Source organism: Eurytemora carolleeae, unplaced genomic scaffold, assembly GCF_000591075.1.
Source record: "Eurytemora carolleeae unplaced genomic scaffold, Eaff_2.0 scaffold628, whole genome shotgun sequence".
NCBI classification, from domain to species: Eukaryota; Metazoa; Arthropoda; class Copepoda; order Calanoida; family Temoridae; genus Eurytemora; species Eurytemora carolleeae.
In genome coordinates, this window is record NW_019397064.1 from 155275 (window position 1) to 168749 (window position 13475).

General features: G+C 33.4%; 1 protein-coding gene across 1 annotated transcript; it reads left to right on the forward strand.

The window, feature by feature from the left end:
- The first annotated feature begins 18 nt into the window (after positions 1-18).
- On the forward strand, positions 19-12372 carry LOC111711539 (E3 ubiquitin-protein ligase RNF4). The gene is made up of 11 exons (XM_023485923.1): positions 19-108; positions 3806-3883; positions 4377-4437; positions 5450-5543; positions 6417-6507; positions 7490-7569; positions 8496-8726; positions 9112-9167; positions 10588-10641; positions 11160-11274; positions 11847-12372. The coding sequence occupies exons 3-11, from the start codon at positions 4395-4397 to the stop codon at positions 11875-11877; spliced, it is 795 nt and encodes a 264-aa protein (XP_023341691.1). The 5' UTR covers positions 19-108; positions 3806-3883; positions 4377-4394; the 3' UTR covers positions 11878-12372.
- Positions 12373-13475: the final 1103 nt, after the last annotated feature.

Genomic DNA, 13475 nt, shown 5'->3' on the forward strand with positions numbered 1-13475 from the left:
TATGTGATTTTTGTTAATGTTATGTAATATGTTTATACGATCTTTATCTTCCAGTTCCAGAAATAATTAATCAGAGGTGGAAAAATATGATAAGAGAAGTCAAACTAGGTATTTAATATTAATAAGTTTTCAATTATTTTAGGTCTTCTTCTCAATGTTTGCTAATGTAACCTCAAATGTAAAATACTCTCTTATTGGTCAGATTTTATGTTTTACAGATATCTCTCCAATATATAATTCTGTAATCTTTTTTCATCCCAGCTTAGTTTCATTCTGTTATCTTTTTCCATCCCAGCTTAGTTTCATTCTGTTTATCTTTTTTTCATCCCAGATTAGTTTCATTTTGTAATCTTTTCCTATCCCAGCTAAGTTTCATTCTGTAATCTTTATTTATCCCACCTTATTTTCATTCTAAAATCTTTTTTCATCCCAGCTTAGTTCCATTCTATAATCTTTTACATCCTAGCTTAGCTTTATTCTGTAATCTTTCCATCCCAGCTTAGCTTCATTTTGTATTATTTTCCCATTCTGTAACCTTTTGCACGACAGCTGAATTTCATTCTGTAACCTTTTCCATGACAGCTTAGTTTCATTTGTAATCGTTTCCATCCTTGCTTAGCTTCATTCTGTAATCTTTTTCCATCCGAGCTTTTGTAATCTTTTTTTCATACCAGCTTAGTTTCAGTCTGTAATCTTCTCCATCCCAGCTTAGGCTGCACAGATTAGCATGAAATCATTTCTTCTTTGCAAGCATAGAGGGCTAATTGTTATTTCTGTCCTCTTGTGACAGTGCATCTGGTGATCTGTAGGTGTCTCTGTTGCCAAGCTCGGCATTTTTACACATGAATTTGACTAATATCTTCAACCTTTCGGCTTCTTTAACCTGCTGGGATAGCTTTCACAATTTCCTGGGGATTGACATTATGTTAAGGCTAGGCAGCTGTTGGACCCAGTGAAGGATTGTATGTTTGTACTTTTCTAATAATGTGCAGCATATTGTTGATTGGAGGTCTTCTTGCTTTAAGTTATAATGTCTGAGCAGCTTGTTTTAGAAATACATACACTTGGTTCCTCTATTTGAATTGTTCCAATCCATGCATGATTTCACCACTGCCTTTAAACTCTTGGCTGTTAACTCTTTGGTAGAACCTCATAAATGACTCTTTCAGATGGAACTGAATAGGTTTCCTCCCTGAGGGATACCGAGAATGGGTTTACCAACCTGTTTTTGGATTGTTCCTAAATCTTTTAATACATCATCAGAAATTGGTATTACATCGACTGGTAAAGTGAAACCAGGGAGTGCTACTGAGTACCAGATAGTGGAGAGCGATTTGAATTTATCTGGTAAGAATTTCCTGCTTGATAGTATTACGTTGTTGTTCATTTAGGCTCTTCTCAACATATCTTCTCCTTTGTGGTGTTCAACTTGTTTTGGTATATTGTTGGACCCCGAGATATTTGTATAAGGATTTAACATGCTCCATAATATCAACTTCACATTTTCCGTTGCCTGACACAGAACAGACTAAAGTTTTCTTCTGGTGTTATTATGTTTGTTTTAGCCATGAATACTATCATCTTGTAATCTGAACACCACGCTTCTAATATTGGTTTCAATGTATTCAGTCCTAATGTCTGAGATTAGAATTATATTGTCCGCAAACAACAAATCCCAACTACCTCGCCTGAATCTAATTGTACTCCATGGCTGCTCAATCTTATTCATTTTGTCAGCTCCTAAACATAAATAATTTTTTAATAAATGCGGCTTAGGTTGCATCCTTTTTGAAGTCCTCTCTGTTGGTATTGGCTTTTTGATAGGCTCCTGTTTAAGATTGTTGGTATTGGCTTTTTGATCAGGCTCCTGTTTAAGATGTTGATACGTTGTCTCTGATGTAGTAACTTTAGAATAGAGTTAAGAAGCGTTCTGGAAGGTATAGTTGTTGCAGTTTACTAAGAGAATGTTCCTATCCACTCTGTCATATGCTTCCTGGTTTATGAATAACAAGTATGTCATTCATTTTCTAATCTTATTCAGTTCTAATATTCAGTTGAGTATAAAAGTATTGGTTCTGTTCGAGGTTGATAATATCCTCGCATACAATCCTCGCTCATTACTCTGTGCCATCAGTTTTGTCCAGTGTTTGGATACACAGCTAATGTCAGTAATCACTTATCAGTCTCTAATTATTGATCTTTGTTTGGGGTGATTTTTGAGTATCAAGGCAGTCCCCTTCCTTCCAGCTGTCTGGTGTTTGTCCTAATATCATTACATTGTTGAACATTTCCATTAGCTTACTTCTTGCCACTGGTCCTGTATTTTTAATCATAGTGTTCGATACATTATCTAGGCTCTCTGCTTTACTGGTACATAGTTTGTCATTTTTTTTTAGAAAGCTCTTCCATTGTTATTGGGTCCATTATTCTTTCTGCTGTTTTTTTTTACTCATCTTTCTATTTAGTTACCTGAGCTTTGTTAGATCAGAAGTTTTCAATTTTATATTATCTATCATATTATCTTATGAACTTTTTTTCCGAAGAAATTTTCTGTTATTACGTTCATCTCTGCTGGGTTGGTAGTGATGACTATGTCCGACTCCAGAGCTTCGATTTCTAAGGTTTTGTTTTGGAGGTTGGGATGTTGCCAAAAGAGCTTTTATTTAGGAGCGCTCATACCTTTCGTTTTGTATTGAAAGATTCACAGTAGAATTGAGTTCTAACTTTCTCAAATGCTAGTTTTGCTTATGCTTTAAGAGATCATTTTCTTGCTCAACTCCAGTCATTTCAACAAACTTCCTTTAGCTCAAAATGAGTCTGGATCAAGGATGTTTGTAAATACATCCCATTTCCTTATGTTCCACAATGGATTCTTTATCACCAGTGTCCTTGATTTTTGTTGTTGTGCAGTTCATTCTGAACTTCTAAAAACATTCTAAACTGATTCATTGCTGAATCTTTCTGAATCTTAGAGTAAAAGATAGCTATTGAAGGTGGCTATTGAATGGGATGAATGAGTAAGAAGAGGAATATGAGAATGAATAAAAAGAGGAATTTGAGAATGAATAAAAGAGGAATATGAGAATGAATAAAAGAGGAATATGAGAAAGAATAAAAAAGGAATATGAGGATGAATAAAAAGAGGAATAAGAGAATGAACAAAAAGAGGAATATGAAAATGAATAAAAAAGGAATATGAAGATGAATAAAAAGAGGAATATGAAGATGAATAAAAAGAGGAATATGAAAATATATAAAAAGACTTAACTTACTTAATCCTCTTCGTCCTTGGTGGGATATAAGGCTGCTCAAACAATTTCCTCAATTCTTCTCGGTTCTTAGCAATCTTCTCAGCTTCTCCCTTAGGTTAGATTAATCTCCTTCAGCTCTGTCTCCACACTGCGTCTCCAAGTAGTCTTGGGTCTGCCTCTGCTCCTTCTCCCTGGATTAGGTTGTTTACCTCACACCAGCTGATCTCCGTTTTCATTTATGTTTTCACATCAGTGTGTTTACCGATGATGTTTTCCTTTCCTTCATTTTCTTTTCCTACTTTAGCACTTAGATCCTCCACAACTAAAAGCATGTCATGACGGGGTCCTCTGCATCATTCGTAGACTTGTATTAATGTGAACATGCAATAATTGGAATATGAGGAATTGGAATTAATAAAAAAAGAAAATGAGAATTAATAAAAAAGAGGAATATGAAACTGAATAAAAAGAGGAGTATGAGCATGAATAAAAAGAGGAATATGAGAATTTATGAAAAGAGAAATTTGAGAATGAATAAAAACCTATATTTACAGTTTGAAGAGTGAAGAACCTTGATCTTGTTCTTGCTCTGAAGGAATTTGAATGTTTAGTTACGATTAGAAGTTCATGAGGTTAGAAATAAAAATGGTTTGATATTTAAGGAAATTGGAGCCCATACAAAACATATCGTCACTAAACATATCACCACAAAACATATCTTTTCAAAACTTATCAGCGATAAAACTTTTCGTCACAAAACTTATCAAACTACAAAACTTATCTAACAACAAAACTTATCAAAACAAAACTTATTAACTACAAAACTTATCAAACTACAAAACGTATCAAACTTAACTTATCAATAAAATTCATGAATCTAAATTTTCAAATCATGGAAATGTTCTAACAATTGTTAAAAAATGCGCGAATTTTTACGAGAAAATTCGGTAAACTCTCAGTTTCCCAGCTAATATTGATGCCTTTTAACTTCTAACTTTGTTGGAGCTGAACGCTATCTTATCCTATACATAACATGATTTGATTGGATTGGATTCACATACTCTCTGAAATAAGCTTGAGTTTGTTATTAGTGCTTACATACAGTTTGATACAATTTATTTTCAGATAATTTAAATCTAGAATATGCTGACAAGACGAGGTGTGCTCGCTTCAAGTCGTGTACAAGGTGAATTTGTATCCCCCCCCCCTCGAGGGAAAAATCGGGACGTCACCCTGGAAAAAATTCGGGGCACAATTTTAGAGAGGGGTCATTTTCTAGTTCCTTTAATTTGATTTTTAAAAAGGATTTTAAAAATATTTCAGGCGGTCTAACTTTATCAGTCAAGACTTAGCTTTTTATAAAAAAAGTTTTCTTCCAGGAAAAACTTGAGAAGTGGGCACCACACCACATCATGACGTGTCAGAGTTTTGACAAAAAAAAATTACGGAAATACCTTTATGAGATTCAGGGGGGAGGGGGGATTTTTCTTTATTTGATTTGTGACTTATTTGCTTATGAGAAAGACTGGAGACATTATCAGAATTTAACACTTTTCCAGGCAGAAAAACGTCTTTATTCTTTTTTATTTTTGATCAAAATAAGGTTTCAATGGTAACGTTGCTGACATTAATTTTTCAACTAATAATTTTAAAGGGTGGAGTCGTAAATCGGGCATTACCATCTTTGCATATGGAGGGTCACTTGTAATTAGGCGCGTAGTGGAGGTTTAGCCTAGGGGGGTGCACTTATGGCGAAATTGTTTTTGTGCACCCCTAAAAAACCGGTATTAAAAAAAAAAAAGTTTAAAATCTATATTAATCTACCTGAAGGCTGACTACTAGTTATCTGACCATAATTACCAATCATTTTAAATGAAACCCCGCGAAAAAAAATACTGTAAATAAGATAAAGGTACAAGAAAGAATTTGAGAAATAAAATGGACAAATTGTGACATTGTCGATTGATAAGAAAAGTAAAAAATCTGAATATAAATGTAAGTTTACTGTTTAATGAATTAGAGCTTGTCTCTGGCTCTAGGGGGGTGCATGTCTAGGGGGCACAGGGATACCGGTCCCGCCGCCACTACGCGCCTGTTAACGGTAGCGAAGATATTTTATTTATCCTAATCTTAGATTACACTCGATGTTTATATGTATCTATGTGTACAATTCTTTCTCCTAGCTTGATTCTTATTAGTTGAACCGGAAGCAGTTGAACCGGAAGTAGTTGAACCGGAAGTCATTGAACCTACTGCTCCACGGCGTCCTACTAGATCAACCAGAAGGGAAAGGTGAGAACTTTTTGATCAATTTATTTAAGTACTAGCTTGGGAACTCAGCTTTGCCTGGACACTAAGTTTTTCCCTTCTAAGTCAACCCACTAAAATTATAATTTAAGAACCAAGCTAAGAACATTCTTGTGGTTGTACCCAGTGCACCAATCAAAATTTGATATAATTCCGGCCTTGGATTCATGACAAACAAACAGACAAAAGAGAGATTACTATTTTACATATATATAGATTTGCCTAAATTAATTTTTTACGGGACTCATTTTTCTAACTTGCTTCTTTTACCAACAACACTTTCCTTTTGTAAAAATTGGCAGATTTTCTTGTTTTTTTATGGCACTTCAGACCTTGCCTAGTCACTTCAGACCTTGCCTAGTCACTTCAGACCTTGCCTAGTCACTTCAGACCTTGCCTAGTCACTTCAGACCTTGCCTAGTCACTTCAGATCTTGCCTAGTCACTTCAGACCTTGCCTAGTCACTTCAGACCTTGCCTAGTCACATCAGACCTTACTTAGTCACTTCAGACCTCACCTAGTCACTTTAGACATGACCTAGTCACTTAAAACCTCATCTTGTCACTTCAGACGAAGTGCCTAATCACTTCAGACCTCACCTAGAACACTTCAGACCTGATCTATCTAGACACGTAAGACCTCATCTAGTCACTTCAGACCTCGCCTAGCAACTTCAAGACCTGATCTAGACACTTCAGACCTTGCCTAGCAACTTCAGGTCTGATCTAGACACTTGAGGGTTATTTGTGGAAGTAGGACGTCTCTTAAAGTTTGATTGGACTTGTCTGTCAATAGATCAAGCAAGGGTGATCCTAAAAACGGGTGATATATACTACTTTTGAATTTTCTTTTCTTCAGGATTCCAACTTGCCCTCGTCCTCCTCCCAACTCGATCAATGATACTACAATTGATCTAACAGATGATTCAGTTGATCAGCAAACCGTCCAGGTAACTCCAAAACTCGTTCAATGATACTACAATTGATCTGAGAGATGATTCAGTTGATTAGAAAACAGTCCAGGTAGCTCCAGAAATCGATCAATGATACTACAATTGATCTGACATATAATTCAGTTAATCAGCAAACCGTCCGGGTAACTCCAGAAACTCGAAGAAATCGTAACGTATCCTTATTTGTAAGATTGGGGTCGCAAATTATGAAGGGCTTAAACAATATTCTTGCAAAGGAACCGAGAGCTTGACTTTAGCTGCATTTTTTGACTATCTTTATTTTTGCAATCTGATGGTGTAAACCTTTGATATATCAAATTTATAATATGTAGCAGAATTCTTAGTATGAAATATCAAAGGTGCGATATCAGGTTGAAAATATTTTGGGCTTAGAAAGTTAGTTTAAAACAACTGTTCAGTTCCTTCCCAAACTTCAATTAAACATTTGGAATATTTTAATAATAAAACTTGTATGATGAGTGGGATTTATAAACCTATTCATTCAAACTTTAGTTATTATATCTAGCAGAATATATATATATAATATATCTAGCAGAATGAAATATCAAAAGAGAAATTTCGTAATTACACATTTGTTTTTCATTTCTGATACTGTTTATAGTGGAGCCTACCATCCTTCACCTATAGTAGAATTAAATTATAATTTTGTATTCTATTTTACTGTACTTTTAAAGGGACTGTAAGCAAAATCTCAAGTGACCAATGATCGATTCACAACGGTACCCTTAAAAGCTTTGTCTGATCAAGTATGAATTATATGTTTTTGAATACAGACTATTTTCAATTGGGGTTTCTCTAGTTTTCTACTGCAGGAAAACATGGGAATTATTAGAACTAAATATATTTAAACCTAGGAAACCTATTCTTTGGATAAATATTTCTAGGGTATCCTTGTCAATCGGGCATAGCCATCTTTGCATGGAAAGTCTCTTAAAATTACGCTTACAATCCCTTTAAGGATAATGTGTTTCTTGTTCCATCTACTCCTGATATACAGATGGGTAATCTTGCATTGACTATTCCTCGTATGCAGACCAGGTTAGTTACGGTTACATCAAGTAGTATGGAATACAATGGAGAAGGGACTCGTTCCATCAACCTCACCGTATGCTGACCGGTACTCCATTGGAAAATAAATTGTCTGTAGGTCGTCATTTTTAGTTTAAAGTTGAGTTTTTACTGATCAACATGAAATAAAAACGACGTTTTCGGGATGCGGAACAATTGGCAACACAAAACTGTTATGAAATTAAAAAGTTAATTTTATTTAATGTGGAAGAAAACAAATACATTTTAATAAAAAGAAAGTGAAATTTAAAAATATCCTTTTCCTAATGGAGTACCATTCTGCAAAGTATATCATATGGTGAGGCGGAACAGGTTTACTCCTACTTGGGTTACGGCAATGATAAATCTGTCTGTAGCAGACAACATGTTTTAGACTTTACACTTAGCGATGGGTAGGTTTTTGGAATTTTAAATGTTCCCTATCCAACTGAGAAGTTGGCTGAGAAATTTTACACATTTAAACAACTAGGCTTTCCGGGGTTTCATCTTCTAGTTCAATTGTGAATAATTCTCTTAGTATACATTGTAAAACATTAACAAAAAAGAGTTCGAGGATTTTATGAATAAAAATCGTGGATTTTCTAAATTTAATGAAAATCTAATTTTGTTGGAGGCAAATTTTTGAAATTTTTATCATATATTAACCTTCCCTGGGGTCATTTTAGGTCCCACACAAAATTTGGGCCCGATCGGTTTAGCCGTTTTTGACGTGTATTGGATACAAACACACGAGAAAGACAAACAGCAAAGTATATATAAAGAGATTTTAGAAAAATAAATATTTTCTAAAGTGTTTTATTAGTGTTATTATAACGTGTTACAAATAAAATGAAATTGAAGACAGATTAAGATAAATTAAAAAGATTAGAATTAACTAGATGAATTAAATTGTTCAGAGAATCTGAAAACCCCGGTCTGAACCAAGAGGAAGGTTTGGTTATCGTTGATGATACACTGGAGGAAGAAGACGAAGAGAGAGCCGGGGATATTTCAGAGAGGGTTATTGAAGTTGACACTGAGGAGGAAGTTAATGTGGAGCAGGAGGAGGAGGTGGTGAGGCTTGGTAACACAAGAGATATTAGAGATGTTACTATTATTGATCTCACCAACTCTCCAGCGCCTCCTAGGTAAAACCTTTTTTAAAACAGAAAATATTTCAACAATTTTTAGAAAAAAAATACTTTAAAAAGCCTGTTTTAGGATATATTTTCCGAAAATTTAAGCATTAATTTATATTTTGGCTCCGATATTTATTGAAACTCCTTTTTTCTAGTGTTTTCACTAAGGAGAGATCCGTGAAACTATGTCGACATCTTATTTGTTAAATAAGTAATATTAATTAATGAAATAAGGAAAAGAGTAAAAAATAAGAATGAGAAAATTGTCTTTTAAATTAGTAAAAGTTTCTAATTGATGATCCGGATCTGGGATCTCGCGATCCGGATCTAGGTTTTTTGGATCCGGATTTGGGATCTTTTGAGATTTTATATCTTTAAAGAATACTTTTTTTAGAATTCGTTCCCGAGAGAACAGTAGTGGCAGCCAATCAAATACAGCTACTCATCAAGGTCGGTTTTATACCTATTTTTCAAGTTTTCTAAAATAGTTTTATGAAAATGTTGAAAACAATGGATTACTTTAAAAAAACGGTAATGAAAAAGAATTGAATTTTGCCACAGCGTCAAATTCTCTAATCCCTATATCTTTGGAACTTGATGGTGTCAACCTATCATATTTAAAACTTTACGCATTTGATCTAACAGAATTCATAGTTTGAAATATCTACGATCGACAACATTGGGTTGCAAAGATATAAGGATCATAATTGCAGAAAATCAAGTTTTACAGATAAACCTCAGGTTGTTACTTAATATTATAATGGGAAGTAGAGAAGTAGTTTTACTGCAGGGTTACCCACAAAGAATAAGACTTTAATGACAACCTTAAAAGTATAAAATTCACCAATCTTAAGGTTGAATTAGAGGTTCTGTTTAAAGGGACGGACCGGCTATGTAAGGTAGTTAAACTGTGTATGCAGTGTTGTGGACAAATTCTTTATTTATTTGAGACATATAAAACGTTTCCACAATGTATAATTACTGAGTTTGAGTGCATAGTCGACGTTCAAAATCATGAATTTGGGAGGGTACATTTTCAGAATCTGGTTTTTAATTATTAAATAACGAAAAATAAAGTAAAAATTATACAGTAAACTAGTTAGATGATTAGGAACATATTTCTCAACAGAAATTTGTCAATAAATCTACGCTAGAATCAATTTTTCCCTTTTCATCATTATATTGAATTTCTTATTTTCTATGAATTTATTCGCAGATTTCTTCAAATTCTTCAAATATCGTTTTTTCAATAATAATTCCAGAAAATCTCCGAAAAATCTTTGTGAATAATTTAGAGATTATAGAAACTAATAATTGAAAAAGGTTACTTATTTTCGATGATAAGATTAATTTTTATTTTCTCAACCTGTTCCTAAACAACTAATTAGTTTACTGTGGAATTTTGTTCACATTTTTGTCGTCGTTATTTAATAAATAAAGAAAAAATTCTGAAAACGTATCCACCCAAATGTATGATTTTGAACGTCGACTTTGCGCTCAAACTCAGGATTTACAAATCTTTAAAAAGTTGTATATGTCTTAAATGAATCCTAAAGAATTTGTCCACAACACTGCATACTCAGTTCACCTGACATAGCCGGTCTGGCTCTTTGAAACATATTTTTTAAATGTTATATCGATTATTTGGCCACTGATGAGACACGTCTACTGAAGCAGGGAACCAAACATGTAAGAAAAAGACTGAATAATTTTCGTACAGTCGCCCTAAGTGTCATCTTTCGTTGGTAACCCTGTAACTAGTTGAAATACTTCTCTAACGAACTCTTGGCCAAGTAGTTAAACTATCCGTACTTAGTTCACCTACTTTTCCCTGTTTGTTAATTCTTCTATTGAATATGTTCGTTTATAGATTACGGAACCTGTCCAATTTGTCTTGAGTTGATCTGGGAGCTCAAGAAGGATGGTGAGAATATATTTGACAAATTTGACAAACTTAGATGATAATTTTAACTTCTTGCAGTCCCGCCCTTCACCCCACCAGTTCGTTTAGTTAATCCAAAGAAAATAAATTTCTGAAGTGTCAGACATAGACTGTAGAAGGCTGTATTGAACCTAATGCACCCCCCATCCCCCGGCCTTCATGCTTGCAAGGGTTAATTTCTGATAATAATTACCATTAATAAGACTTAAGACCTAATTTCAAGCTACTTATTTAATAAAGAGTTGTACTGTATGGCTGATTCGCAATGGTACTTTTTTTGGTTCTTATCTATGCAATACTTTGGGAGGTATTGTTGTTTTTCCTTCTTAAAAAGGGTTTCAGTATGTGAACTACTTTCTTGGTCTCTGTTGCATAACATCCTCAAGTCACTTTTATAGAAAAAAATTAAATTTTTAGATGGGAAGAAAACATTTACATTATTTTTGTGTCAATGGTTTTATTGGATTGTTGCTTGAAAATACGTTTCTAATCCTGTTAAGGACTGATCTCCACGGTGTGTGGACATGTATTCTGTAGTCCATGTTTCTACTCTTCCCTCTACCGAACTGATGTTCATCGACCCACCTGCCCCGTCTGCAGAGGATCACTTTCAAGGAAAATCAGACATTTAGTTATTCAGGGGTTTTTATTCTTCCCCCCCCCCCGGGTGTATATTTTTATAAACTAAACAAATGATGTTTGAAGATCTGAGGAAAAATTAAAAATTTGACATTTCATTCTAATAGTACACTCAACCCCCCCCCCCAAAAAAAAAAAAAAGATTGGGAATTTATTATTGATAGAAAGGTGGTTAAACTAGCTTCGGCTTTTTGAACTAACTGTCTGAACCGTTAATATCCATTTAAACCTTCCTAAGAGAATTAGTTCAACTTCTCCTCGCTATTTAATAATTCCGATCACTGCATGAAACTGCATTGCACTGCTCTGCACTGTACTGAAGGGGTTTGCCACTAATTTTCAGTGCTCTGGAAAATCAAAGCCTACAAAATTTCTTACACCCAAAATCGGTTCAAAATTGTTAAAGAAAGAAAAAAATTACATTGGTTTAAAGTATACAAAAATGTAAATATTATACCCCCGATACAATGAAAAAACATCCATGCTTAAAATTTAGGACTTTTAGTCTTGGTCTTTTTCTGTCCTCTTAAATGTGTGATTTCCTGCAGGAGAAATGCATATCATCCTGTCTACCTATAGACAACAACAGATCATCCTCTCTTCCTATAGACAACGATGAATCATCCTCTACCTCTGTGTACAATAATCTCTTAATAAACTAAACTTAATTCCTAGGACGGATCGTTCTCTACAAGATTGAATTAAGAGAGCAGAATAAACTGCATCTTAGATCTCTCCTCTGATAATTTTTATTATGCAAAAAAAATATTAGTTCGTCCCTAAAACATATGTATTTTTGTATATATCGACAAATTCTTTGTAATTAAAAAGTAGCACTTAAAATTCTTTGTAATTAAAAAGTACCACTTTAAATTCTTTGTAATAAACTAAACTTAATTCCTAGGACGGATCATCCTCTACAAGATTGAATTAAGAGAGCAGAATAAACTGCATCTTTGATCTCTCTTCTGATAATTTTTATTATGCGCAAAAAAAATATTAATTCGTCCCTAAAACATATGTATTTTTGTATATATCGACAAATTCTTTGTAATTAAAAAGTACCACTTAAAATTGTTGATTTCTGTAGGTTAATATTTTTTTAGAAAAATTAAATCTGTTCCATTCCTGTAAATAGAATTCGCTTAAAAATGAACTCCACGAACCTTCAGGAATTCAGTAAGAAAGGTTTCTCTTCGACGACATTGTGCTTCCTCCTGAATCTTCTCTTCTTGATTTCTTCATTACTGTTATCCTGATTTTGCTATTCTTGATTTGTTTATTACTCCTATCCTGATTCTTCTATTCTTGATTTGTTTAATACTCCTATCCTAATTTGTTTTATTCTTGATTTGTTTATTACTCCTATCCTAATTTGTTTTATTCTTGATTTGTTTATCACTCATATCCTAAATTTTTCTATTCTTGATATATTTATTACTTCTATCCTGATTCTTCTACTCTTGATTTGTTCATTATTGTTATCCTGATTTTGCTATTCTTGATTTGTTTAATACTCCTATCCTAATTTGTTCTATTCTTGATTTGTTTATCACTCCTATCCTAATTTGTTTTATTCTTGATTTGTTTATTACTCCTATCCTAATTTTTTCTACTCTTGATATATTTATTACTTCTATCCTGATTCTTCTATTCTTGACTTGTTTACTACTCCTATCTTGATTCTTCTATTCTTGATTTGGTTATTAGTTTTATCCTGATTTTTCTTTTCTTGATTTGATTTGATTACTACTATACTGATTCATCTACTCTTGATTTGTTTATTACTTCTATTCTGATTCTTCTATTCTTGATTTATTTATTACTCCTTTCCTAATTTTTTCTATTCGTTATATGTTAATTAATCAAATCCTGATTCTTCCATTGTTGATTTGTTTATTACTTAAATCCTGATTCTTTTATTCTTGATATATTTATTACTTCTATCCTGATTCTTCTAATCTTAACAATTGATATAATTGTCCCAGCGGTATAGGAGAGCAGTCATAGCAGATCCAAATAATATAAAAATTCGGGAGATTTTTCAACTTGACGCAAATCAAAGTTAGAATCAGTGAGTATGTTAATGTAGCTACAGTGAAACCCTTAAAAACGAAATCATCAAATGTCGTATTCTTCACTTTTTGATTATGGAATGTTGCAGATATTTAGTTTTT

Excerpts from the sequence above, each read along its gene's own strand:
- LOC111711539 (XM_023485923.1), top strand. The coding sequence starts at position 4,395 with ATGCTGACAAGACGAGGTGTGCTCGCTTCAAGTCGTGTACAAG. Across the intron at positions 6,508-7,489 it reads TTGATCAGCAAACCGTCCAG|GATAATGTGTTTCTTGTTCC; the intron begins GTAACTCCAAAA and ends AATCCCTTTAAG. Across the intron at positions 10,642-11,159 it reads CTGGGAGCTCAAGAAGGATG|GACTGATCTCCACGGTGTGT; the intron begins GTGAGAATATAT and ends AATCCTGTTAAG.